Genomic DNA, 27,903 nt, shown 5'->3' with positions numbered 1-27,903 from the left:
TACATTGGCCGTTCCTTCACAGTCGCTGGGGTCAAAATCTTGGAAATGCCTCCCTAACGGCATGGTGGTTCAACCCACAGCCTGTGGAACTGTGAGATGGGGGCTCACCACCAACCCCCTTCTCAAGGACAACTAGGGTTGGGCAATAAATGCAGACCCAGCCAGCGACAATGAATAAATAAAAGCTTGATCGAGTTTACCCCCTCCACCCCGGCTGAGAGGGGGAGGGGGTGCACCATGGGACACTAGACACGTTACTCCAGACAATATTTAATAATCCGCCACGTTCTTCCTCTTGTCAATATCCATACACGTATAAGATGTCAACGCACTGGTGGGCAAACACTCAGGGAGGATTCGGGGGCGGGGGGGGGGGGGGGGGCGAGGGAGGTGATAAATAGCTCTGCTTTGAGTGGGGCTGGGAAGAGAGAGCGAGCGGTAGAGTCTGTACGCTAGCAAACAAGTCCTTGAAGGTAGATATTTCCTTCCTGCAGGTTGGGGGGTGGGGGGTGCCACAGAGGGAGAGAGAGAGAGAAGCGGAAGGTGCTGATGGTGGCTCCGTGCAATCTCTTCACCGACAAAACGCCTCCTCTGCCCCAGAACAGGAAGGGCTTGGGTTCTGTGGCAGGTAGAGGGGGAGGGGTGGGAGTTCCTCCACTCAGCACCGCACCCCCTCCATAAGCGGGGGGTTGGGGGGAGGGCGGGGGGGGGGGAGGTCACGTGTAGAGTTCAAAATCGATCCGTCGCGAATTGTAGAAGATGCCAGCGGACTCTCCAACCTTGCGGCAGTAAACTCCATCACGGAAGTAATCCTGATTCACCCAGTCCTGCATGCGGGGAGGTGGGGGGGGGGGGGCAGGGGGGAGAAGGAGTCACGGGCAGGGTAGGGTTGAAAAATAAAGAGGGGGACTGATTAGACACATTGAGATACGTTCCACCACACCCTCAACTCATGTCACAGCAATATAAAAAACCACCAATTATTACTAGACTGTTATTCAAACGGTTAAAAAAATTGCAGCATGCTGCTCTGCAGAAGAACCTGGGCGTTCTTGTGTATGAAGGGGTAACCAAGAAGGTAGATGAGGGCAGTGCAGTTGACGTTGTCTACATGGACTTTAGCAAGGCCTTTGACAAGGTACCGCATGGTAGGTTGTTGCATAAAGTTAAATCTCACAGGATCCAGGGTGAGGGAGCTAAATGGAGACAAAATTGGCCTCCGTCGAGGCGGTTGTAGACGGTTGTTTTTCAAACTGGAGGCCTGTGGGCATCGGTGCTGGGCCCACTGTTATTTGTCATTGATATTAATGATTTGGATGAGAATATAGGAGGCATGGTTAGTAAGTTTGTAGATGACACCAAGATTGGTGGCACAGTAGACAGTGAAGAAAGTTATCTCCGATTGTGACGGGATCTTGATCAGTTGAGCCAGTGGGCGGACGAATGGCAGATGGAGTTTAATTTAGATAAATGCAAGGTGATGCATTTTGGTCGATTGAACCAGGGCAGGACTTAGTCAGTTAATGGTAGGGGAGAGTTACAGAACAGAGAGATCTAGGGGGACAGGTTCATAGCTCCTTGAAAGTAGAGTCACAGGTGGACAGAGTGGTGAAGAAGGCATTCGGCATGCTTGGTTTCATTGGTCAGAACATTGAATACAGGAGTTGGGATGCCTTGTTGAAGTTGTACAAGACATTGGTAAGGCCACACTTGGAATACTGTGTACAGTTCTGGTCACCCTATTATAGAAAGGATATTATTAAACTAGAAAGAGCGCAAAAAAGATTTACTAGGATGCTACCGGGACTTGATGGATTGAGTTATAAGGAGAGGCTGGATAGACTGGGATTTTTTTCTCTGGAGCGTAGGAGGCTGAGGGGTGATCTTATAGAGATCTATAAAATAATGAGGGGCACAGGTCAGCCAGATAGTCAATATCTTTTCCCCAAAGATAGGGGAGTCTAAAACTAGAGGGCAGAGGTTTAAGGTGAGAGGGGAGAGATACAGAAGGGTCCAGAGGGGCAATTTTGTTCACCCAGAGGGTGGTGAGTGTCTGGAACGAGCTGCCAGAGGCAGTAGTAGAGGCGGGGACAGTTTTATCTTTGAAACAGCATTTAGACAGTTACACGGGTACGATGGGTATAGAGGGATATGGGGCAAACACGGGCAATTGGAACTCGCTTAGGGGTTTAAAAAAAAGGGGGCAGCATGGATAAATTGGGCCAAAGGGCCTGTTTCCACACTGTAAACTCTGATTCTATGAATTACAAAAAGTTGGTTTGCAGGAGCAGCAGGGAATTAAGAAGGCAAATGGAACTTTGTCCTTCATTGCCAGAGGGATGGGGTTTAAATACAGCGAGGTATTGTTGTATAAGGTGCTGGTGAGACCACACCTGGAGATACTGTGTACAGTTTTGGTCTCCTTACTTGAGAAAGGATATACTGGCACTGGAGGGGGTGCAGAGGAGATTCACTAGGGTTGATTCCGGAGTTGAGAAGGTTGGATTATGAGGAGAGACTGAGTAGACTGGGGCTATACTCATTCAGAAGAATGAGGGGGAGATCTGATAGAAACAGATAAGATGATGAAGGGAATGGATCAGATAGAAGCAGGGAGGTTGTTTCCACTGGGGGGGGGGGTGAAACTAGAACGTGGGGGAATGGCCTCAAAATAAGGGGGAGCAGATTTAGGACTGAGTTGAGGAGGAACTTCTTCACACAGAGGGTTGTGAATCTGTGGAACGCCCTGCCCAGTTGAGGCTCCCTCATTGAATGTTTTTGAGGCAAGGATAGATTTTGGAAGGGTAAAGGAATTAAGGTGAGCGGGTGGGTAAGTGGGGCTGAGTCCATGAAAAGATCAGCCATGATCTTATTGAATGGCAGAGCAGGCTCGAGGGGCCAGATGGCCTACTCCTGCTCCTAATGTCAGCTGCTGTCAGTGTGTTATTACGACGTACAGAGCTATTCAATATTACAGGTAATACAGACCCCAAGCAGGAGGCCATTCGGTCCATCTGCAGGAGGATTTCACACAGAATCTCTCCCCGGAACCCCACGTATTTACCCCACTAATCCCCCAACATCTTTGGACACTAAGGGACAATTTAGCATGGCCAATCCCCCTAACCTACACATCTTTCAGACTGTGGGAGGAAACTGGAGCACCCAGAGGAAACCCACAGACGCGGGGAGAAAGTGCAGACTCCGCGCAGACAGTGACCTGAGCCGGGAATCAAACACCAGTCTCTGGCGCTATGAGACAGCAGTGCTAACCCACTGTGCTGCGGGGAATGGAACCCGGGTCCCTGTGAGACAGCAGCGCTAACCCGCTGTGCTGTGGGGAATGGAACCCGGGTCCCTGTGAGACAGCAGTGCTAACCCGCTGTGCTGTGGGGAATGGAAGCTGGGTCCCTGTGAGACAGCAGCGCTAACCCGCTGTGCTGTGGGGAATGGAACCCGGGTCCCTGTGAGACAGCAGTGCTAACCCGCTGTGCTGTGGGGAATGGAACCCGGGTCCCTGTGAGACAGCAGCGCTAACCCGCTGTGCTGCGGGGAATGGAACCCGGGTCCCTGTGAGACAGCAGCGCTAACCCGCTGTGCTGTGGGGAATGGAACCCGGGTCCCTGTGAGACAGCAGTGCTAACCCGCTGTGCTGCGGGGAATGGAACCCGGGTCCCTGTGAGACAGCAGTGCTAACCCGCTGTGCTGCGGGGAATGGAACCGGGTCCCTGGCGCTGAGAGGCAGCAGTGCTAACACGCTGTGCCACCGTGCCAGCTCTCAAGCCATCTCGCTGAGATGTAAAGGGATATAAAGATATTGTCACATCAATCCAAAATGGTTGAGAGTCGCACCCCACCGTCCACTCCTACCTGCATCTGACTGCTCGAGAAAGGACCAAAGATCTCAGCATCTTCCTTGTTCTCCCATTTGTATTCCCACATCACTTCCGTCAGCCCGGTTGGGATTATATCTGGGATCAAACAGAAACAGGAAGAGAATATTTATTAATATCCCCACAATATCTCCCAGAGAGAGGGGGGACTGAGAGACACCAGTCAGTGTATAGATACCTCCCTGAGAGACAGAGAGGGGGTGACAGAGAGACACTTGTCAGTGTACAGATATCTCCCTGACAGAGACAGAGGGGGGACTGAGAGACACCAGTCAGTGTACAGATATCTCCCTGAGAGAGAGAGAGAGGGGACTGAGAGACACCAGTCAGTGTACAGATATCTCCCTGAGAGAGAGAGAGAGAGGGGACTGAGAGACACCAGTCAGTGTACAGATATCTCCCTGAGAGAGAGAGAGAGAGAGGACTGAGAGACACCAGTCAGTGTACAGATATCTCCCTGAGAGAGAGAGGGGGGACTGAGAGACACCAGTCAGTGTACAGATATCTCCCTGAGAGAGAGAGAGAGAGGGGGAACACACCTGTCTCCGGCGAGGTTTCCTCTTTTGGTTTGAGTAGTGTCTCATCGATCTGTTCAGCGAACATGTCCAGGGGGTCCGCGGCAGGTGCAGGTTTGGTGGGCGGCGCACTGGCCTTCCTGAGCCGGTGACGGACCTTCTCGTAGGTGTCCTGATAGATCTCATACTCTCCCCAGGCCACCATCTGGTCAGCCAGACCGGTCAGCCGGTCTAAACACTCGCTCCTCCGCCCCTCTTCCTCCTCCTCCTGTGTTGTTGCCGCCTCGCCCTCCGTCTTCTCCTCTCCCTCCCCCTCCCTCTTCCGCCGCTTGGCCTCCCAGGGGCGCCTGGCGCTCCGGCTCTTGCCGCTCCCCCCTCTGCCTCCCAGACGGCGGATGGCTCTGGCCACCGTCTCCCCGGGCTTCAGCAGTTCCAGGATGTTCTCCAGCAGCGTTCGCACATCTGTGGGTGGCTCCGCGCTCTCGCTGTCCAAATCCCGCCGCGGGGGCCTCTGCTCCACCCGCACCTAGAACAGAAAGCACACACAGCACGGATCAGTCCCCAAACAGGGAGCTTTACTCTGTATCTAACCCCGTGCTGTCCCTGTCCTGGGAGTGTTTGATGGGGACAGTGTAGAGGGAGCTTTACTCTGTATCTAACCCCGTGCTGTACCTGTCCTGGGAGTGTTTGATGGGGGGGACAGTGTAGAGGGAGCTTTACTCTGTATCTAACCCTGTGCTGTACCTGTCCTGGGAGTGTTTGATGGGGGACAGTGTAGAGGGAGCTTTACTCTGTATCTAACCCTGTGCTGTACCTGTCCTGGGAGTGTTTGATGGGGGACAGTGTAGAGGGAGCTTTACTCTGTATCTAACCCCGTGCTGTACCTGTCCTGGGAGTGTTTGATGGGGGGACAGTGTAGAGGGAGCTTTACTCTGTATCTAACCCCGTGCTGTACCTGTCCTGGGAGTGTTTGATGGGGGGACAGTGTAGAGGGAGCTTTACTCTGTATCTAACCCCGTGCTGTACCTGTCCTGGGAGTGTTTGATGGGGGGGACAGTGTAGAGGGAGCTTTACTCTGTATCTAACCCCGTGCTGTACCTGTCCTGGGAGTGTTTGATGGGGGGACAGTGTAGAGGGAGCTTTACTCTGTATCTAACCCCGTGCTGTACCTGTCCTGGGAGTGTTTGATGGGGGGACAGTGTAGAGGGAGCTTTACTCTGTATCTAACCCCGTGCTGTACCTGTCCTGGGAGTGTTTGATGGGGACAGTGTAGAGGGAGCTTTACTCTGTGTCAACATCCTGGGGGTTACCATTGACCAGAAACTGAACTGGGACCCAGCCATGTAAAAAATATTGTCAAAAATATTGATGTGTCACCAGGGCCGACACAACTTTCTCAGAAGACTGAGGAAATTTGGCATGTCCGCTCCGACTCTCACCAACTTTTACAGATGCCCCATAGAAAGCATCCTTTCCGGATGTATCACAGCTCGGTCTGGGCTCCTGCTCTGCCCAAGACCGCAAGGAACTACAAAAGGGTGGTGAATGTAGCCCAATCCATCACACAAACCAGCCTGCCATCCATTGACTCTGTCTACACTTCCCGCTGCCTCGGGGAAAAGCAGCCGGTATAATTAAGGACCCCCCCCCCCACACACCCCGGACATTCTCTCTTCCACCTTCTTCCGTCGGGGAAAAAGGTACAAAAGTCTGAGGTCCCGTACCGACCGACTCAAGAACAGCTTCTTCCCTGCTGCTGTCAGACTTTTGAATGGACCTACCTCGCATTAAGCTGATCTTTCTCTACACCCTCGCTGTGACTGTAACACTACATTCTGCACCCTCTCCTTTCCTTCTCTATCAACGGTATGCTTTATCTCTACAGTGCACAAGAAACAATACTTTTCCCTGTATCCCAATACCATAGAACTATAGAAAATTACAGCTCAGAAACAGGCCTTTTGGCCCTTCTTGTCTGTGCTGAACCATTTTTCTGCCTCGTCCCACTGACCTGCACTTGAACCATATCCCTCCACACCCTCTCATCCATGTACCGTCCAAGTTATTCTTAAATGTTAAAAGTGATCCCGCATTTACCACTTTATCCGGCAGCTCATTCCACACTCCCACCACTCTCTGCGTGAAGAAGCCCCCCCAACATTCCCTTTAAACTTTTCTCCTTTCACCCTTAACCCATGTCCTCTGGTTTTTTTTCTCCCCTAGCCTCAGTGGAAAAAGCCTGCTTGCATTCTCTCTATCTATACCCATCAAAATCTTATACACCTCTATCAAATGTCCCCTCATTCTCCAGGGAATGAAGTCCTAACCTATTCAATGGCTCTCTGTAACTCAGCTTCTCAAGTCCCGGCAACATCCTTGTGAGCCTTCTCTGCACTCTTTCAACCTTATTTACATCCTTCCTGTAACTAGGTGACCAAAACTACACGTGACAATAATAAATTAAATCAAGTTGATAAGGTATGAGGAGGAGGATTAGACCATTTGGCCCATCGAGTCTGCTCTGCCCTGGCTGACATGCTCCTCATCCCCCCTCTCCCTGCCCTCTCCCCACAAGCCGCCCTTACCCAGTCGATGTTGTCCAGCCAGTTGTCGCGGATGACCCCCTCCTTCTTCAGGAAGTAGTTCCCCTCCGAGTCGAAATGGCCCTCCTCCATCTCCTCGTCCAAGTTGAAGGGTGTGATCTTGATGCCCTCGTCAAAATCGATGGTAGCGGATTCTTGCCCTGGTGAGGGGGTGGGGCAGGTGGGGCGAGGAGGAGGAGGAGGAGGAGGAGGAGGAGGAGACGGAGCGGTGATTTGTTAGTTAGCCGCCAGTGCGCGCCCACATCCTCAAGAACACGGCTCCCCCACCACCAAATCAAATCAAAAGTACAGTCCCAGTGTTCTACAGCACAGGAGGAGGCCCTTCAGCCCATCCCCATCTGTGCTGTCCATCCAGCCCGTCTATTGTGTTTCCCAGCACTTGCTCGGTAGCCCAGTACGCTGTGGCATTTTCAAGTGCTCATCCAAACTACTCTTAATTGTTGTTAGAGTTCCCGTCTCTACCCATTACCAGTGCACATCCAAATTCCTGTTAACAACCTGTCCTGGACTCTTGACGCCAACGCCCCTGTCTACATCAACAGGGACGGAGTAGAAAGGGTCGAGAGCTTCAAGTTTCTAGGTTACCAGATCACCAACAACCTGTCCTGGTTCCCCCCCCACCGCCAAGCCGACACTATAGTTAAGAAAGCCCCACCAACGCCTCTAGTTTCCCAGATGAAGAAGGAAATCTGGCATGTCCGCTCTGACTCTCACCAACTTTTACAGATGCCCCATAGAAAGCATCCTTTCCGGATGTATCACAGCTCGGTCTGGGCTCCTGCTCTGCCCAAGACCACAAGGAACTACAAAAGGGTGGTGAATGTAGCCCCAATCCCATCACACAAACCAGCCTCCCATCCATTGACTCTGTCTACACTTCCCGCTGCCTCGGGGAAAAGCAGCCGGGATAATTAAGGACCCCCCCCCCCCCCCCCCCCCCCACGCACCCCGGACATTCTCTCTTCCACCTTCTTCCGTCGGGGAAAAAGGTACAAAAGTCTGAGGTCCCGTACCGACCGACTCAAGAACAGCTTCTTCCCTGCTGCTGTCAGACTTTTGAATGGACCTACCTCGCATTAAGCTGATCTTTCTCTACACCCTCGCTGTGACTGTAACACTACATTCTGCACCCTCTCCTTTCCTTCTCTATGAATGGTATGCTTTGTCTGTGTAGCACGCAAGAAACAATATTTTTCACTACGTTAATATATGTGACAATAATAAATCAAATCAAACAATAGGGTGGCCTTCCCAATGTCTTGTACAACTTCAACAAGACGTCCCAACTCCTGTATTCAATGCTCCGACCGATGAAACCAAGCATGCTGAATGCCTTCGTCACCACTCTGTCCACCTGTGACTCCAGTTTCAAGGAGCTATGAACCTGTCCCCCTAGATCTCTCTGTTCTGTAACTCTCCCCCGACCATAAACTGAGTAAGTCCTGCCCTGGTTCAATCAACCAAAATGCATCACCTCGCATTTATCTAAATTAAACTGCATCTGCCATTCGTCAGCCCACTGGCCCAACTGATCAAGATCCCATTGCAATTGGAGATAACTTTCTTCACTGTCCACTGTGCCACCAATCTTGGTGTCATCTGCAAACTTACTAACCATGCCTTCTATATTCTCATCCAAAGCATTAGTATCAATGATAAATAACAGTGGGCCCAGCACTGATCCCTGAGGCTGGTCACAGGCCTCCAGTTTGAAAAACAACCCTCTACAGCCACCCTCTGGCTTCTGTCAAGAACAGTAAAAAGTCTGTAAACACCAGGTTTTAGTCCAACCGATTTATTTGATAGTAAACTCACTAGCTTTTGGGTTTGTCCCTTCTTCAGCTGAATGGAGAGTTCTGGCCTCAGACAGAGCATATAACAGCACAGTTTACAGATTACTGATTAGAATGCGAATCTTTACACCTAACCTGCTGTTCAAGTCCTAAATCCACATTCTGTCAAGAAGCCAATTTTGTCTCCATTTAGCTCCCTCACCCTGGATCCCGTGAGATTTAACTTTATGCAACAACCTACCATGCGGTACCTTGTCAAAGGCCTTGCTAAAGTCCATGTTTTAAATATCTCTGCTAGGGGACCTGCAATTTCCTCCCACAAAGTCCTGGGATACATCAAATCAAACCACAGAATCCCTACAGTGCCATTTGGCTCATACAGTCTGCACCCATGCCCTCGCCCTATAAACCAATGCATTTACCCTAGCTATTCCCCCTGACACTAAGGGACAACTTAGCACGGCCAATCCACCCTAACCTACACATCTTTGGACACTAAGGGACAATTTAGCACGGCCAATCCACCCTAACCTGCACATCTTTGGACACTAAGGGGCAATTTAGCATGGCCAATCCACCCTAACCTACACATCTTTGGACACTAAGGGGCAATTTAGCACGGCCAATCCACCCTAACCTACACATCTTTGGACACTAAGGGACAATTTAGCACGGCCAATCCACCCTAACCTACACATCTTTGGACACTAAAGGACAATGTAGTGAACCTCCTATGTACCTCTCCAAAGCCCCACATCCTTCTGATAGTGTGGCGACCGGAACTGTGCACAATATTCCAAACGTCAAGTTCTACCTTTCCCTGTCTCTCTCTTCCTGCCTCTCTCGATGCCTGTCTTGCACTCACTGCGTTTCCATCTCTCAGGACTGGACCCGTCACTCACTATTCCCCCCAGCGTTTCCAGCCCGCTCTCCCTCTCTCCGGGAAGGGGACTCAGGCTAAGAGGTGCTCGCTCCCTGGGTCCATGTGTGGCCTCGTCGGCCCTCACCATCACATCTCCTCACCCTCGATGTCCTCCGTCGCCAGGATGTCGTACTTTCGGGCGTCCAGCTCCTCCGCCTCGTCCTCCTCGTCGCTGTCCAGGGAATGCTTCCCCTTGAACCGACTGCCTGGGCCCCCGGCCGAGGCCCCGTTCGCCCCAACCTGCAGGCAGCGCACAGAGTGAGTGGCAGTGGGACGGAGAGAGGGAAGGGGTGGAGGCGGAGGGAACACTGAGGGGAGAGCGTTGCAGAGGGAAGAGGAAACACAGGGTCATTGCTGAGACAATCTATCCCCCCCCAACTTTGTTTGGGAGGGGGGGAATCCAGAAGGAGCGAAGACGGGGTTATGGGGGACAGATAGACAGAGCCGGGGGAGAGAGGCAGTGGGCTGGAGGAGAAATGAAGACAGTGGGGCGTGGATAAAAAAGGGTGGAAGAAACAGGGCCCTTTGCCCTGTTGTTCCTGTGATCACATACCTGTGAGCGTACATTCTCATCCTGATCCCCGCTGCCAGTCTCAAAGGACACTTTCCGTTTCGACATTCTGGCTCAAGCAATCTGTTCCAACACAAAGCCTTTAAATTATAATCCAAACACTCCCAGGACAGGTACAGCACGGGGTTAGATACAGAGTAAAGCTCCCTCTACACTGTCCCCCCATCAAACACTCCCAGGACAGGTACAGCACGGGGTTAGATACAGAGTAAAGCTCCCTCTACACTGTCCCCCCATCAAACACTCCCAGGACAGGTACAGCACGGGGTTAGATACAGAGTAAAGCTCCCTCTACACTGTCCCCCATCAAACACTCCCAGGACAGGTACAGCACAGGGTTAGATACAGAGTAAAGCTCCCTCTACACTGTCCCCATCAAACACTCCCAGGACAGGTACAGCACGGGGTTAGATACAGAGTAAAGCTCCCTCTACACTGTCCCCCCATCAAACACTCCCAGGACAGGTACAGCACGGGGTTAGATACAGAGTAAAGCTCGCTCTACACTGTCCCCCCATCAAACACTCCCAGGACAGGTACAGCACGGGGTTAGATACAGAGTAAAGCTCCCTCTACACTGTCCCCATCAAACACTCCCAGGACAGGTACAGCACAGGGTTAGATACAGAGTGAAGCTCCCTCTACAACATGCCAGAGGATTTCCCAGGATCAGATCTGTCAAATGACACCAGTGACTCTGCACCCACATTCTGCACCTTCTGATTTCCTTCTCCCTCTTCTCTATGAACAGTATGCTTTGTCTGTACCGAGCACAAGAAACAATACTTTTCATTGTATATCCTGGTACCTGGTAGCAGTGGGTTAGCACTGCTGCCTTACAGCACCAGGGATCCGGGTTCAATTCCCGGCTCGGGTCACTATCTGTGTGGAGTCTGCACGTTCTCCCCATGGCTGCATGGGTTTCCTCCAGGTGCTCCGGTTTCCTCCCACAGTCCAAAAGATGTGCTGGTTAGAGGTGGATTGGCCATGCTAAATTCTCCCTCAGTGTAACCCAAACAGGTGCCGGAGTGTAGGCGACTAGGGGATTTTCACAATAACTTCATTGTAGTGTTAATGTAAGCCTTACTTGTGACACTAATAAATAAACTTAAACTAAAAAACTACATACTCTATGAACAGTATACTTTGTATATCGCACAAGAAACAATAATTTTCACTGTATCCCGATACGTGACAATAATAAATCAAATCCTTTTCCGTCTCCCCTCTGCACTCTATGAACGGTATGCTTTGTCCATATAGCGCTCAAGAAACAATACTTTTCACCGTATCCCGGTACACGTGACCATAATAGATGAAATTAAACTATATGAGTCTCGGCCAACATTCCTCCCTCTGCCAACTGCTCCCTGGAAGTTCCCCCCTGAATCAATAACAGCTGGCTAGAGGGGGAGCAGCAGGACCCTGGGGGTTGTAGTTCCCACCCAGCCCTGCCTCCCATTCTGGAGGTAGGAGACTGTCACAGCTGGAGACTACAACTCCCAGAGTGCCCCACGGGTGCAGGAGCCCACCTGCGCACTGCGGACCCTGGCCACGTGGTCAGCCCCCACGGCTCTGAACCGGCACTGCGCACGCGTCACGGGAGAGATCGAAGCGCGCCTGCGTGTCCGCCGGGACAACCAGTAGCGCACATGCACCATAGGCAACAGAGAAAATCCGCCTGCGCCAGTGCCGGCAGCATCGCCGACAACTACGGAAAGGCGCCTGCGCTCTCGCTCTGAATTGGTGTCGCCACAATGGCGGGCCTCCCCGCGCAGCGACTTCCCCGAGGGCGGCTCGGTGCCGGTCGGGAGGGCGGGGTGGAGTCCCCGCTTCCCTTCCAGCCGTCCTCCCGCTCCCGCCTGCGCCTCCTCCGCCCGGTTTGAGTGGATTGGAGCGACAACCAGAAGCCGCCGCGATCCGCGACTCACCGCGCAGCCGCCGTTCGTCACCGGGGTCAACCTTCCACTTCCCGGGCACTGCCAACTTCCGGTATGGGTAAAGCCCGCCCCCAACACAGTCCCGCCCCCGTGCCGTTACTCCCGCCCCCGGCACTCGGACCCGCCTCCCGGGCACTGAGCCCCGCCCCCATGCAGTCAGCCCCGACCCCGGACAATAGGCACGCGCCTGAGGCACTCAGCCCCGCCCCCGGACAATAGGCACGCCCCCGAGGCACTCAGCCCCGCCCCCGGGCAGTAGGCACGTGCCGAGGCACTCAGCCCCGCCCCGGGACAATAGGCACGCCCCTGAGGCACTCAGCCCCACCCCCGGGCAGTGGGCACGTGCCGAGGCACTCAGCCCCGCCCCCAGACAATAGGCACGCCCCGTGGCACTCAGCCACGCCCCCAGGCAGTAGGCACGCCCCTGAGGCACTCAGCCCCGCCCCCGGGCACTGTGCCCCGCCCCCTAGTGCACTACCCCCTCCTCCTGACATTCCTTCTAACTCCCCATCTCTCTGTCTCCCCCTCCCCCACCCCCCCCCCCGCCTCCCGGTCGGTGGGTCCACCTGTCTGATATCGGAGCAGGATGAGGCCACTCAGCCCGTCCAGTCTATCTCACGGTGCCCGGCACCTTTCCCAATCCCGCCTCTTCCCCGTCACTCCCTCGCCGATCTACACCCCCACTTCCCCGATCTCTCTGTCTCCCCCCCCACTTCCCCAAACTCTGTCTCCTCGCACCCCCTCCCCCCCCCACTCCCCTCCCCAATCTATCCGCCCCCAACCGCACTCAGCGTCACGGCCGCCTCTGCGGGAATCTGCACATTCTCCCCGTGTCTGCGTGGGTTTCCTCCAGTTTCAAAGAACAGAGAGAATTCCAGCACGGGAACAGGCCCCCCGGCCCCTCCTGCACCGTCCCATGCTGCCCCCCCCCGACTGAACTAAACCCCCCTACCCTTCCGGGGACCGTATCCCTCTATTCCCATCCTATTCATGGATTTGTCGAGACGCCCCCTTAAAACTCACTCCCGTATCCGCTTCCACTCCCTCCCCCCGGCAGCGAGTTCCAGGCACCCACCCCCCTCTGTGTAAAAAATCTGCCTCGTACATCTCCTTTAAACCTTGCCCCTCGCACCTTAAACCTGTGCCCCCCCGCGTAATTGACTCTTCCACCCCGGGGGTAAAAGCTTCTGACTCTCCACTCTGTCCCTCATCATCTTGTAGACTTCTATCAGGTCTCCCCCTCAACCTCCAGCGAGAACAAACCAAGTTTCTCCAACCTCTCCCCATAGCTAATGCCCCTCCGTACCAGGGCAACATCCTGGTAAATCTTTTCTGTAACCCTCTCCAAAGCCTCCACATCCTTCTGGTAGTGTGGGTGACCCAGAATTGAACACTATATTCCAAGTGCGGCCTCACTAAGGTTCTATAAAGCTGCAACGTGACTTGCCAATTTTTAAACTCAGTGCCCCGGCCGATGAAGGCAAGCATGCCGTATGCCTTCTTGACTCTCTTCTCCACCTGTGTTGCCACTTTCAGTGACCTGTGTACCTGTACGCCCAGATCCCTCTGCCTATCAATAATCTGTGTACCTGTACGCCCAGATCCCTCTGCCTATCAATAATATGTGTACCTGTATGCCCGGATCCCTCTGCCTATCAATACTCTGTGTACCTGTACGCCCAGATCCCTCTGCCTATCAATAATCTGTGTACCTGTACGCCCAGATCCCTCTGCCTATCAATAATATGTGTACCTGTACGCCCGGATCCCTCTGCCTATCAATACTCTGTGTACCTGTACGCCCGGATCCCTCTGCCTATCAATACTCTGTGTACCTGTACGCCCGGATCCCTCTGCCTATCAATACTCTGTGTACCTGTACGCCCGGATCCCTCTGCCTATCAATACTCTGTGTACCTGTACGCCCGGATCCCTCTGCCTATCAATACTCTGTGTACCTGTACGCCCGGATCCCTCTGCCTATCAATACTCTGTGTACCTGTACGCCCGGATCCCTCTGCCTATCAATACTCTGTGTACCTGTACGCCCGGATCCCTCTGCCTATCAATACTCTGTGTACCTGTACGCCCGGATCCCTCTGCCTATCAATACTCTGTGTACCTGTACGCCCGGATCCCTCTGCCTATCAATACTCTGTGTACCTGTACGCCCGGATCCCGGGGGGGTGGGGGGGAGGGGGGACAGACCGCTGCTTTGTAGCGCCCCCACCCTCCCAGACAGTGCACAGACCCTGCTCCCCAATCCAAACCCTGTTCCCGGTCTATCCCGGATGGACTGAAGGGGCTGTTTCTCGGGAGATGGAAGAAAAGCAGCGGCCTTAGAAAAAAAAATATCTTTTATTGAGACGAGTTCCCCTCTGCGTCAGAGTCCGCCTGCTCCTCGATCGCACCCGTTCGGACACCGACGGGACCCTCGCCGGGGGGTGCGTGGGACCCCCCCCCCCCCCCCCTCTCTCGCTCGGTCTCTCTCTCTCCCGCTCAGTCCGTCTCGTCACTCGGCGAGTCCGTTCTCGCCGTCCCTGGACGCTCGCCGCTTCCGCCGGACCCTCCCCTCCTCCTCCTCCTCCTCTTCCCGCATCCCCTCGGGCAGCTCGATCCGCCCCCGCTTGGCGTAGTGCCGGATGCGCGACTCCAGCCCCTCGCAGCGCTCCCGCTCCATCAGCGGCCTGTAGCGGCGGGGCCTCACCCCCTCCAGCAGCGAGTCCGCCTGGCTGGCCTGGGGGGGCTGAGCTCGACCCCAGTCCCTCAGGGGGTCCGGCCCGTCGTCTGCGGAGAAGGAGGCGGGGAGAGGATTTCGTTAGCCACCGTATGTACAATCTGCTCAAGGTCCGTCTGTAAATTGAGGGGGCAGCGGATGAAGTGAGAAGCCTCACCACACCAGGTTAAAGTCCAACAGGTTTACTTGGTAGCAAAAGCCACCAGCTTTCGGAGCTTCGCCAACTCGTGGGGGGTGGGGGGGGGGTTACGTGCACGGTACACACTCTTGTTGTCGACCTGATACGCTGCAGGAAAGGATGTCATAAGAACATAAGAAATAGGAGCAGGAGTCGGCCATCCAGCCCTTCGAGCCTGCCACGCCATTCAATAAGATCATGGCTGATCTGCCGTGGCTCAGTTCCACATTCCCGCCCTCTCCCCATAACCCTTAATCCCCTCGCTTATCAAAAACCCATCAACCCGCGTCTTAAAAATATTTAGTGAGGCAGCCTCCACCACTTCAACGGGCAGAGAATTCCAGAGATTCACCACCCTTTGAGTGAAGAAGTTCCTCCTCAACTCCGTTCTAAACCGCCCCCCCCTTTATCTTGAGGCTGTGCCCCCTAGTCCTACTGTCCTTTCTGAGCAGGAAGAGTCTCTCCACCTCTATCCTATCCATCCCATTCATCATCTTATATGTCTCAATGAGATCTCCCCTCATTCTTCTAAACTCTAACGAGTACAAGCCTAGTTTATTCAGCCTCTCCTCATAGCTCAACCCCCTCAGCTCCGGTATCAGCCTAGTAAACCTCCTCTGCACTCCCTCCAGGGCCAAAATATCCTTGCGTAAGTGCGGCGACCAAAACTGCACACTCCAGCTGCGGCCTCACCAATGCCCTATACAGCCGCAACAAGACCTCCCTACTTTTATATTCAATCCCCCTCGCTATGAAGGCCAGCATCCCATTCGCCTTCCTGACCACCTGCTGCACCTGCAGGCTGGGTTTTTGCGACTCGTGCACAAGGACCCCCAGGTCCCTCTGCACCGTCGCCTGCTGCAGTCACGGTACATCGGGGAGGAGCTACGACGACGGGTGAATGAACATCGCTCGACAATCACCGGGCAAGACTGTTCCCTTCCTGTTGGCGAACACTCCAGTGGTCACGGGGCATTCAGCCTCTGATCTTCGGATAAGCGTTCTCCAAGGAGGCCGTCACAACAGCGCAGAGTCGCTGAGCAGAGACTAAGAGCCAATTTCCGTACACATGAGGACGGCCTCACCCGAGACCTTGGGTTCCTGTCGCACTATCTGTAACCCCCATGACTTGCCTGGGTTTGTAACATCTCACTAACTGTCCTGTCTGGAGACAATACACATCTCTTTAACCTGTGCTTAACCCTCTCTCCACTCACACTGTCTGTACCTTTAAGACTTGAATAGCTACGAAGACTCGCACTCTAATCAGTGCTCTGTAAACTGAGTTTGTGTCTTTATATCCCCACTCACTGACGAAGGGGCGAAGCTCCGAAAGCTCGTGCTACCAAATAAACCTGACGGAACATAAGAAATAGGAGCAGGAGTAGGCCATCTAGCCCTTCGAGCCTGCCCCACCATTCAATAAGATCATGGCTGATCTGATAGTGGATCAGTTCCACTTTCCCGCTTTCTCCCCTGTCTATCAGAAACCTATCTACCTGTGTCTTCAATATATTCAGCGAGGCAGCCTCCACCACTTCAACGGGCAGAGAATTCCAGAGATTCACCACCCTTTGAATGAAGAAGTTCCTCCTCAACTCCGATCTAAACTGTCCCCCCCCATTATCTTGAGGCTGTGCCCTCTAGTCCTGCTGTCCTTTCTGAGCGGGAAGAATCTCTCTACCTCTACCCTATCCATCCCCTTCATTATCTTATACGTCTCTGTAAGATCCCCCCTCATCCTTCTAAACTCCAACGAGTACAGGCCCAGTCTATTCAATCTCTCTTCATAGTCCAACCCCCTCAACTCCGGTATCAGCCTAGTGAACCTTTAACCTGGTGTTGTGAGACATCTCACTGTGTTTACCCCAGTCCAACGCCAGTATCTCCACATCAGGGCATTTACAGGAAGACAGATTATTACGGGAATGGGTGTAAATTGAGAGAGGCGGATACTCAGCGAGACCCTGGAGTCCTCGTCCATCAGTCTCTGACAGTAAGCGCGCAGGTACAGCAGGCAGTAAAGGAGGGAAATGGTCTGTAGGCCTTCAGAGCGAGAGGATTGGAGTGTAGGGACAGGGATGTTTTACTGCAATTGCACAGGGTGAGGGCACACCTGGAGTATTGGGAGCAGTTTTGGGTCTCCTTATCCGAGGAAGGATGTTCCTTGCTATAGAGGGAGCACAGCGAGGGTTGAGTCCTGGGACAGCAGGTCCGTCATGAGCTTATATAGAGTTTCGGAGCTGTGAGCTCTGTAGAAAAACTCTGGTGCGGCTGCAGTTGGGAGTATCGCGTACGGTTCTGGCTTATAGGAAGGATGTGGAGGCTTTGGAAAGGGGGGGCAGAGGAGATTTACCAGGAGTGGCCTGGTATTGGAGGGAGGAAAGGCTTGTTTTTCGTTAGAGAGAAGGAGGTTAAGAGGAGACTTAATAGCGGAGTAGAAAACGATCGGAGGATTAGATAGGGAGAGAGGCTTTTTCCTCGGATGGAGATGGCTAGCACGAGGAGGGGACAGAGTTTTAATTGAGGGGGTGATAGATATAGGGCAGAGGGTCTTTACTCAGAGGGTAGTAAGGGTGTGGGATGTCCGGCCTGTAACAGGAGTGGACTCGCCAACATTCAGGGCAACTAAATGGTCACTGGATAAAGATATGGATGAGATTGGAATGGTGTCGGTTAGATTGGATTCACAGACATCGAGGCTCCGAAGGGCCTGTACTTTGCTGTTCTACGTCGTTGGTTCGGATTAGATTCTGCTCCCTAAAAGTGCCAATACAGGTGGCCAAGGTGATTGAGAAAGCCTTATCGGCCGGGGAATCGAGTACAGGAGTTGGGAACTCACGTTGCACCTTTATAAAACCTTGGTTAGACCGCACTTGGAGTATTGCGTGCAGTTCCACTCACCCACACTACCAGAAGGAAGCTTTGGAGAGAGAGAGAGAGAGAGTGCAAGGACGGTTCACCAGGATGTTGCCTGGTCTGGAGGGTGTTGGCTGTGAGGACAGGTCGGATAAACTGGGATTGGTTTCGCTGGAGGCCGAGGGGGAGAACTGGTCTACAAAATGATGAGAGGCAGAGACGGAGTGGGGTGGGATAGTCAGAGGCTTTTTCTCCCAGGGTGGAAGTGTCAATTTCACGGGGGGGCCACAGGTTCAAGGTGAGACGGGGGGGGGGGGGGGGGAAGAGTTTCAGGGAGATGTGTGGGGGGAGGTTTTTCACGCAGAGAGTGGTGGGTGCCTGAGACGCAGGAGGGGGGTGGAAGCAGGAATATTTAAGAGGGATCTGGATGGGTACGTGAAGAGGGAGGGAATCGAGGGATACGGAGGGAGTAAGGACGGAAGGGTTTTTTGTTTAGTTAGGACAGCGTGTACGGCACGGGGTTGGAGGAGACAGTCCGTGTTCTGTTCTCTGCGCTGTATCTGGGGCTGATCCCTGTCTCTGGAGGTTGTACCTGCTTGGAGTTTGTGGGGAGCCTGCCCCAGCCCCTGGAGGAAACTGTACAGGAGCTGGCTTCTCACGGCCTGTTGGGTCCACATCGCCTGTAGGTGGGTCACGTTGAAGGCGTGAGCGTCCGAATCGAAAACCCACTCCAGATTCTCATAGGCGCAGTCGTACAGAACAAGGGGATAATCCACTGCCATACTGGGACAGAGAGAGAGAGAGAGAGAGAGAGAAGACTGAGCAATTAAAGATAGATAGAGGGAGCGCCGCACTGTGGGAGGGTCGGTGCTGAGGGAGCGCCGCACTGTGGGAGGGTCGGTGCTGAGGGAGTGCCGCACTGTGGGGAGGGTCGGTGCTGAGGGAGTCCCGCACTGTGGGGAGGGTCGGTGCTGAGGGAGTCCCGCACTGTGGGGAGGGTCGGTGCTGAGGGAGCGCCGCACTGTGGGGAGGGTCGGTGCTGAGGGAGCGCCGCACTGTGGGGAGGGTCGGTGCTGAGGGAGTCCTGCACTGTGGGAGGGTCGGTGCTGAGGGAGCGCCGCACTGTGGGAGGGTCGGTGCTGAGGGAGCACCGCACTGTGGGGAGGGTCGGTGCTGAGGGAGCGCCGCACTGTGGGAGGGTCGGTGCTGAGGGAGCGCCGCACTGTGGGAGGGTCGGTGCTGAGGGAGCGCCGCACTGTGGGGAGGGTCGGTGCTGAGGGAGTCCCACACTGTGGGGAGGGTCGGTGCTGAGGGAGTGCCGCACTGTGGGGAGGGTCGGTGCTGAGGGAGTCCCGCACTGTGGGAGGGTCGGTGCTGAGGGAGCGCCGCACTGTGGGAGGGTCGGTGCTGAGGGAGCGCCGCACTGTGGGGAGGGTCGGTGCTGAGGGAGCGCCGCACTGTGGGAGGGTCGGTGCTGAGGGAGCGCCGCACTGTGGGAGGGTCGGTGCTGAGGGAGCGCCGCACTGTGGGGAGGGTCGGTGCTGAGGGAGCGCCGCACTGTGGGGAGGGTCGGTGCTGAGGGAGCGCCGCACTGCATGGGAGGGTCAGCGCCGAGGGAGCGAGGGAGGGAGTGTGTGGCGGAGTTGCTGGGGGGGGCACTGACCTGTACTGGGGCTTGCGGGGGTTGCTGTGGATGTCCAGTAACTGTGTGACCACACTGGGCACCTCCAGCCTCTGCCCCACCAGGAGCAGCACTGCCATCATACAGCGGACCTGGTGATACAGGAAGCCCTGTGCCCGCACCTCAAACAGGCACATCCCGTAGGGCGATCCCGGCTCCCTCCTGCCCTCCTCCTCCTCCTGGTCGGGCCCCAGCACCCGCCTGACCCTGGCCAGCAGCACGGTGCGGCGGAAGTTCAGCACCCCGTTGGCCACGTCCATCTTGCAGAGGTTGCGAAAGTCGTGCGTGCCCTCGAAGAGGCGGGCGGCCGCCTCCATGCGGCCCAGGTCCAGCCCCCCGCCCGGGAAGTAGTAGCGGTAGGTCCGGTGCAGGCAGCTGAAGCGGGCGCTGAACTCCCGGCCGGCCGGGGCCCAGGCTAACACCCGGATATCCGCCGGCAACACCCGGTTCAGGATGTGGGCGTAGCGCAGTTCCTCCGACACCGGCGCTCGGTCCGCCGGGGTCTCCTCGCTCGCCGGGCCCCCCTCGCTCCCCGCCGCTCCGATCAACTTCGACCGTAGATCCAGCGAGATCACCTGAGGGGGATCGGGGAGAGTTGGGGGGGGGGGGGGGTGGGGGTGGTGGGGAGAGAGAGAACGCGGTAAATCAGAGAGCGCTCCGACCGACTCCCGCACCGCAAACCAGTCGGTCTCTCAACTCGTTCCGGAGGGCCGGCGAAATCTATCTCCCCCTGCCGCCTCCCCGAGGCAAATCTTAGCAACCCCCACCAGCCACGGTTACAGGTCAGTGTGTGTCTGGTCTGTGAGCATCTACCCTGCCCTCTCTCCCCTCCCTCCCTCCGCAGTAGTCCCTCCAGGACAGAGTAGGTCACTCTATCCCTATCCCTCTCTCTCTCCTTCCCTCTGCAGTAGTCCCTGTCCCTCTCTTTCTCTCCCTCCCTCTGCAGTAGTCCCTCCAGGACAGAGTAGGTCACTCTATCCCTGTCCCCGTCTCTCCCCCTAGCTCCCTCCCTCTGTCACTCATTCCTCTCTATCACTCAGTCCCTCTCTCCCTCACTGTCACACTATGTCTGTCCCTCTCATTGTCACTCAGTCCCTCTCTCCCTCTCTCTGTCTGTCCCTCTCCCTCACTGTCACTCAGTCCCTCTCTCCCTCACTGTCACTCAGTCCCTCTCTCCCTCACTGTCACTCAGTCCCTCTCTCCCTCACTGTCACTCAGTCCCTCTCTCCCTCACTGTCACTCAGTCCCTCTCTCCCTCACTGTCACTCAGTCCCTCTCTCCCTCACTGTCACTCAGTCCCTCTCTCCCTCACTGTCACTCAGTCCCTCTCTCCCTCACTGTCACTCAGTCCCTCTCTCCCTCACTGTCACTCAGTCCCTCTCTCCCTCACTGTCACTCAGTCCCTCTCTCCCTCACTGTCGCTCAGTCCCTCTCTCCCTCACTGTCACTCAGTCCCTCTCTCCCTCTCTCTGTCTGTCCCTCTCTCCCTCACTGTCACTCAGTCCCTCTCTCCCTCTCTCTGTCTGTCCCTCTCTCCCTCACTGTCACTCAGTCCCTCTCTCCCTCTCTCTGTCTGTCCCTCTCTCCCTCACTGTCACTCAGTCCCTCTCTCCCTCTCTCTGTCTGTCCCTCTCTCCCTCACTGTCACTCAGTCCCTCTCTCCCTCACTGTCACTCAGTCCCTCTCTCCCTCACTGTCGCTCAGTCCCTCTCTCCCTCTCTCTGTCTGTCCCTCTCTCCCTCACTGTCACTCAGTCCCTCTCTCCCTCACTGTCACTCAGTCCCTCTCTCCCTCACTGTCGCTCAGTCCCTCTCTCCCTCTCTCTGTCTGTCCCTCTCTCCCTCACTGTCACTCAGTCCCTCTCTCCCTCTCTCTGTCTGTCCCTCTCTCCCTCACTGTCACTCAGTCCCTCTCTCCCTCACTGTCACTCAGTCCCTCTCTCCCTCACTGTCACTCAGTCCCTCTCTCCCTCACTGTCACTCAGTCCCTCTCTCCCTCACTGTCACTCAGTCCCTCTCTCCCTCACTGTCACTCAGTCCCTCTCTCCCTCACTGTCACTCAGTCCCTCTCTCCCTCACTGTCACTCAGTCCCTCTCTCCCTCACTGTCACTCAGTCCCTCTCTCCCTCACTGTCACTCAGTCCCTCTCTCCCTCACTGTCACTCAGTCCCTCTCTCCCTCACTGTCACTCAGTCCCTCTCTCCCTCACTGTCACTCAGTCCCTCTCTCCCTCACTGTCACTCAGTCCCTCTCTCCCTCACTGTCACTCAGTCCCTCTCTCCCTCACTGTCACTCAGTCCCTCTCTCCCTCACTGTCACTCAGTCCCTCTCTCCCTCACTGTCACTCAGTCCCTCTCTCCCTCACTGTCACTCAGTCCCTCTCTCCCTCACTGTCACTCAGTCCCTCTCTCCCTCACTGTCACTCAGTCCCTCTCTCCCTCACTGTCACTCAGTCCCTCTCTCCCTCACTGTCACTCAGTCCCTCTCTCCCTCACTGTCACTCAGTCTCTCTCTCCCTCACTGTCACTCAGTCTCCCTCTGTCTCCCCTAAACACTGTCACCAGGCAGAACACTCTGGATCCTCACCTTCAGTTTCATTTGATTTATTATTGTCCCGTGTATCGGGATACAGTGAAAAGTATTGTTTCTTGCGATCTGTACAGACAAAGCATACCGTTCATAGTTTTTCGGTGTCCAGATCACCTGTCCTGGTCCCCCCCCACGCTGACACTATAGTTAAGAAAGCCCCACCAACGCCTCTACTTTCTCAGAAGACTAAGGAAATTTGGCATGTCCGCTCCGACTCTCACCAACTTTTACAGATGCCCCATAGAAAGCATCCTTTCTGGTTGTATCACAGCTCGGTCTGGGATCCTGCTCTGCCCAAGACCGCAAGGAACTACAAAAGGGTGGTGAATGTAGCCCCCAATCCCATCACACAAACCAGCCTCCCATCCATTGACTCTGTCTACACTTCCCGCTGCCTCGGGGAAAAGCAGCCGGGATAATTAAGGACCCCCCCCCACACACACCCCGGACATTCTCTCTTCCACCTTCTTCCGTCGGGGAAAAAGATACAAAAGTCTGAGGTCCCGTACCGACCGACTCAAGAACAGCTTCTTCCCTGCTGCTGTCAGACTTTTGAATGGACCTACCTCGCATTAAGCTGATCTTTCTCTACACCCTCGCTGTGACTGTAACACTACATTCTGCACCCTCTCCTTTCCTTCTCTATGAACGGTATGCTTTGTCTGTACAGCGCGCAAGAAACAATACTTTTCACTGTATCCCCATACACGGGACAATAATAAATCAAATCAAATCCATTTCCTTCTCCCCTCTGTACTCTATGAACAGTCCAACTCACCTCATTTCAAAGCCAAAACACTCCAGCCCTGGTCAGCACCCTGGTGAATCCCCTCGACACTCTCTCTTTCCCTCTCTCCTTCCCACATCCTTCCGATAATGTGGCGACCAGAACTGCACACCGTACTCTCATAGTGGCCTCACCAATATTTGATACAACTCTCACCGTAGCCCTCCCTGGTCTTAGATCCAATGCTTTGACGAATAAAGACAAGTATCCCTTCTCAAACCACCTTTATCTACTTCCCCCGCTGCCTTTTGGAGCTGCTGGTCCTCTGTCCTAGCAGCGCAGTGTTCATTATGTATTCCCTTCCCTTGTTAGTCAGAAACAAAGAAAAGGACAGCACGGGAACTGGCCTTCGGCCCCCTCCTAGCCCGTGCCGATCTCCTCGCACGGTCAGCCACTGGGAAGAGTGTTCCTCGCTACCTCCTCCAGCCCCGCGCACCTCAATCGAATCCCCCTCCTCGCCCACCACCTCGAGGCGAACAAACCCCCAGAGCTTCCTCCTCTGAGGCCTGGCGTGCCCTTTGCGATTAAGCGGCACTCGAGGAACAGGTATTGAGAGAATCGTAGGATCTCGGAGTAGAAGAGAGGAGGCCACTCGGCCCCCTTTCGAGCCTGCTGTGCCGTCCATCGCCCATCATGGCTGACTGTCCAACTCAACAGACTAATCCTGCTTTTCCCGCTTAGATCCCGTTCCCCAGGCTCCGTACCCAGTCGCCCCTCCGATACAATCAATGTATTGGTATTCAACTCCTTCCTGTGCGAGTAAATCCCACAGGCTCACAGGGTGAACACAGAAAAAAAAACTACAGCACAAACAGGCCCTTCGGCCCACAAGTTGCGCCGATGATATCCCTACCTACCAGGCTAACCCTCAATCCCATCCAGGAGGCTCTTAAAAGACCCTATCGAATCCGCCCCCACCGACGGCAGCCCATTCCACTCACCCACCCCCCTCTGAGTGAGAAACTTACCCCTGACATCTCCTCTGTACCTGCTCCCCAGCACCTTAATCCTGTGTCCCTCTCGTAGTGACCATTTCAGCCCTGGGAAATAGCCTCTGAGAATCCACCCTATCTATACCTCTCAACATTTTATAAACCTCTATCAGGTCACCCCCTCATCCTTCGTCTCTCCAGGGAGAAGAGACCGAGCTCCCTCAACCTATCCTCATAAGGCATGCCTCCCAATCCAGGCAACATCCTTGTAAATCTCCTCTGCACCCTCTCAATAGCTTCCACATCCTTCCTGTAGTGAGGCGACCAGAACATAAGAACATAAGAAATAGGAGCAGGAGTAGGCCATCTAGCCCTTCGAGCCTGCCCCGCCATTCAATAAGATCATGGCTGATCTGTCGTGGCTCAGTTCCACATTCCCGCCCTCTCCCCATAACCCTTAATCCCCTCTCTTATCAAAAACCCATCAACCCGCTTCTTAAAAATATTTAGCGAGGCAGCCTCCACCACTTCAACGGGCAGAGAATTCCAGAGATTCACCACCCTTTGAGTGAAGAAGTTCCTCCTCAACTCCGTTCTAAACCGCCCCCCCTTTATCTTGAGGCTGTGCCCCCTAGTCCTACTGTCCTTTCTGAGCGGGAAGAGTCTCTCCACCTCTATCCTATCCATCCCATTCATCATCTTATACGTCTCAATGAGATCTCCCCTCATTCTTCTAAACTCTAACGAGTACAAGCCTAGTTTATTCAGCCTCTCCTCATAGCTCAACCCCCTCAACTCCGGTATCAGCCTAGTAAACCTCCTCTGCACTCCCTCCAGGGCCAAAATATCCTTGCGCAGGTGCGGCGCCCAAAACTGCACACAGTACTCCAGCTGCGGCCTCACCAATGCCCTATACAGCTGCAGCAAGAACTGAGCACAAGTGGGCTCTGACCAGGGTCTTATAAAGCTGGAGCTTTATCTCCCGACTCCGAAACTCAATCCCTCGAGTGATGAAGCCCAGACGCCTTCTTAACCACATCCTCCACCTGCGAGGCCGATTTCAGAGTCCTGTGGACCCGGACCCCAAGATCCTTCTGATCCTCTACACTGCTAAGACTCCTACCCTTGATATTGTACCCCTTCATCCCATTGGACCTGCCAAAATGGACCACTACACATTTATCCGGGTTGAAGTCCATCTGCCACTTCTCCGCCCAGTCTTGTATCCTATCGATGTCTCGCTGCAACTTCTGACATTCCTCCAGACCATCCCACACACCTCCGATCTTCACCTCCGACACCCGTCCCCTCCACTTCCTCGTCCAAGTTGTTTATCACAGAGAGAGTAAGGGTCCTGGGACAGATCCCTGGGGCACTCCACTGGGTGACCGACCTCCATGCAGAGAAAGACCCCTCCACAACCACTCTCTGCCGTCTGCGGGGCCCAGCCAGTTCTGGATCCACAAGGCCACAGCCCCTGGGATCCCCATTGATCCCCCCCCACCCCACACCCCCGGATACAGTGCATAGAAAGATCCCAGATCTCTGATACACGCTCATCCGCACACCCCCACCTCCGGATACAGAGCACAGGAAGATCCCAGGACCCCGACATCCCCCCCCAGATACACAGCACAGGAAGATCCCAGGACCCTGACATTGCCTCCCCATGGATACAGAGCACAGGAAGATCCCAGGACCCCAATAACCTCCCCCCAATGGACAGAGCGCACAGGGAGATCCCAGGCTATGATTCTCCACCCCCCCCACACCGTATACAGTGCATAGAAAGATCCCAGAACTCTGATAGGTGCTCACCCACAACCCCCCACCCCCCGATACAAAGCACAGGAAGATCCCATGACTCCAATAAACCACCCCCCCAGATACGGAGCACAGGAAGATCCCAGGACCCCGATACCCCCAGATACGGAGCACAGGAAGATCCCAGGACCCCGATACCCCCAGATACAGAGCACAGGAGGATCCCGTCCTCCTCCCTCACCTGCCCCAAGGCGCTGACCCCCTTGTCGGTTCTCCCGCTGCGGTGATAATTGGCCGTTTGCCGGTTCTCCACCAGCCGGGTTTTCATCAGAGCCTCGAAGATCCGCGACTCCACCGTGTTCTCCGTGTTCTCCTGGCTGGCGAAGCCCTGGTAACTCCAGCCCAGGTAGGCCAGGCGCAGGGCCACCCGCCGCCGGCCGTGACGGCTGAAATCAAAGGGGCGCCGACCGCAAACCCGGCCCGGGGGAGAGTCCCCGGGGGGAGCTCCGCCGGGGGGACACCGACCGGCTCCACCAGGAGGAGCTCCGCCGGGGGGACACTGACCGGCTCCGCCAGGGGGACCTCCGCCATGGGGACGCCGACCGGCTCCACCAGGGGGAGCTCCGCCAGGGGGACACTCCCCAGCTCCACCAGGGGGAGCTCCGCCAGGGGGACCTCCGCCATGGGGATGCTGACTGGCTCCGCCAGGGGGACACTGACCGGCTCCACCAGGGGGAGCTCCGCCAGGGGGACACTCCCCAGCTCCGCCAGGGGGACCTCCGCCATGGGGACGCTGACTGGCTCCGCCAGGGGGACACTGACCGGCTCCACCAGGGGGAGCTCCGCCAGGGGGACACTCCCCAGCTCCGCCAGGGGGACCTCCGCCATGGGGACGCTGACTGGCTCCGCCAGGGGGACACTCCCCGGTTCCGCCAGAGGGACACTCCCCAGCTCCACCAGGGGGAGCTCCGCCAGGGGGACACTCCCCAGCTCCGCCAGGGGGACACTCCCCAGCTCCGCCAGGGGGACACTGACCAGCTCCGCCAGGGGGACCTCCGCCAGGGGGACACTGACCAGCTCCGCCAGGGGGACCTCCGCCAGGGGGACACTCCCCAGCTCCGCCAGGGGGACACTGACCGGCTCCGCCAGGGGGACACTGCGCCGCCGCCATTTTAATCATTAAATTAAAAACGAACGAGATAAAAAAAATAAAATCCGGAAAATGCCGCCCCCCCTCCCCCTAACCCACGAGATTCAAGCAGCGGACCAGCCACTTCCCGTCCGTCCCCATCAACCTTCCGGCTCCGGGAGACACTTCCGGTCCGTCCCTCAATGGTTTCCGGCCCAGGGGAGAGGCACTTCCGGTCCGACCGTAACGGATGCCGGCTCCGAGAGCCACTTCCGGTCCGTCCGTAATGGATTCCGGCGGCGGGAGACACTTCCGGTCCGTCCCTCAATGGTTTCCGGCCCAGGGGGAACAGGCACTTCCGGTCCGTCCGTAATGGATTCCGGCTCCGGTAACTATTTCAGGTCCGTTCCACCATAACATCCGCTTCTCGCAGCCACTTCCGGTGCGTCCGTTTGCTGGGGGGGGGGGGGGGGGGAAACACACCCGTCCGGCTTCCCGGTCCCCAGCCATTTCCGGCATCGAATCCACTTCGGGTCCCTCGCTCTAAAGGGCCCCTTCCGGTTCCCGCACGACTTCCGGTCCGTCCTCGGCGGTCCTTCCCCAGGGCAGCAGTCTCCCCCGGGGGAAGGTTCCGGCTTGGGTGAGTTCCGCTGGATCCTCCCCCCATTGTCCCAGTTCCTCTGCCCCGAGGGGAGGCGGCGCTGTGGCTCAGGGGGTTAAAGCACAGCAAACTCAGAGAGAGCCCCAGGGTCCCGGGTTCGATCCCCGGCCCCGGGTCACTGTCTGTGCGGAGACTGCACATTCTCCCCGTGTCTGCGGGGGTTTCCTCCGGGTGCTCCGGTTTCCTCCCACAGTCCGAAAGATAACAGGGTTGGGGGTGTAGGGGGGCTGGAGGAGGTTACAGAGACAGGGAGGGGGTGTAGGGGGGGCTGGAGGGGGGTTACAGAGATAGGGAGGGGGTGTAGGGGGGGCTGGAGGAGGTTACAGAGATAGGGAGGGGGTGTAGGGGGG

The 27,903-nt window shown here is 55.6% G+C and overlaps 2 protein-coding genes across 3 annotated transcripts; both read right to left on the bottom strand.

The window, feature by feature from the left end:
- Positions 1 to 697: 697 nt before the first annotated feature.
- Positions 698 to 12,274, bottom strand: cd2bp2 (CD2 (cytoplasmic tail) binding protein 2). Of its 2 annotated transcripts, none has more exons than XM_080184678.1 (7): positions 12,229 to 12,274; positions 10,280 to 10,360; positions 9,828 to 9,966; positions 6,994 to 7,151; positions 4,433 to 4,934; positions 3,871 to 3,971; positions 698 to 827 (listed from the first exon to the last, which is right to left on the bottom strand). In XM_080184678.1, the coding sequence occupies exons 2-7, from the start codon at positions 10,343 to 10,345 to the stop codon at positions 717 to 719; spliced, it is 1,077 nt and encodes a 358-aa protein (XP_080040804.1). In that variant the 5' UTR covers positions 10,346 to 10,360; positions 12,229 to 12,274; the 3' UTR covers positions 698 to 716. The 2 variants fall into 2 exon arrangements, with proteins under 2 accessions (XP_080040804.1, XP_080040805.1); XM_080184679.1 differs by lacking the exon at positions 12,229 to 12,274 and adding an exon at positions 11,845 to 12,196.
- Positions 12,275 to 14,706: 2,432 nt separating this feature from the next.
- Positions 14,707 to 26,194, bottom strand: pus3 (pseudouridylate synthase 3). Its single transcript, XM_080184681.1, has 4 exons — positions 26,005 to 26,194; positions 19,675 to 20,267; positions 18,604 to 18,794; positions 14,707 to 15,024 (listed from the first exon to the last, which is right to left on the bottom strand). Exons 1-4 carry the CDS (start codon positions 26,089 to 26,091, stop codon positions 14,750 to 14,752), a joined length of 1,146 nt encoding a protein of 381 aa, XP_080040807.1. The 5' UTR covers positions 26,092 to 26,194; the 3' UTR covers positions 14,707 to 14,749.
- Positions 26,195 to 27,903: the final 1,709 nt, after the last annotated feature.

This window comes from Carcharhinus amblyrhynchos, unplaced genomic scaffold (genome assembly GCF_965287045.1).
Source record: "Carcharhinus amblyrhynchos unplaced genomic scaffold, sCarAmb.v2.hapA scaffold_861, whole genome shotgun sequence".
Taxonomy (NCBI): domain Eukaryota; kingdom Metazoa; phylum Chordata; class Chondrichthyes; order Carcharhiniformes; family Carcharhinidae; genus Carcharhinus; species Carcharhinus amblyrhynchos.
The sequence above is the reverse complement of the archived record's forward strand: the minus strand, read 5'-3'. Positions and strand labels throughout refer to the sequence as shown.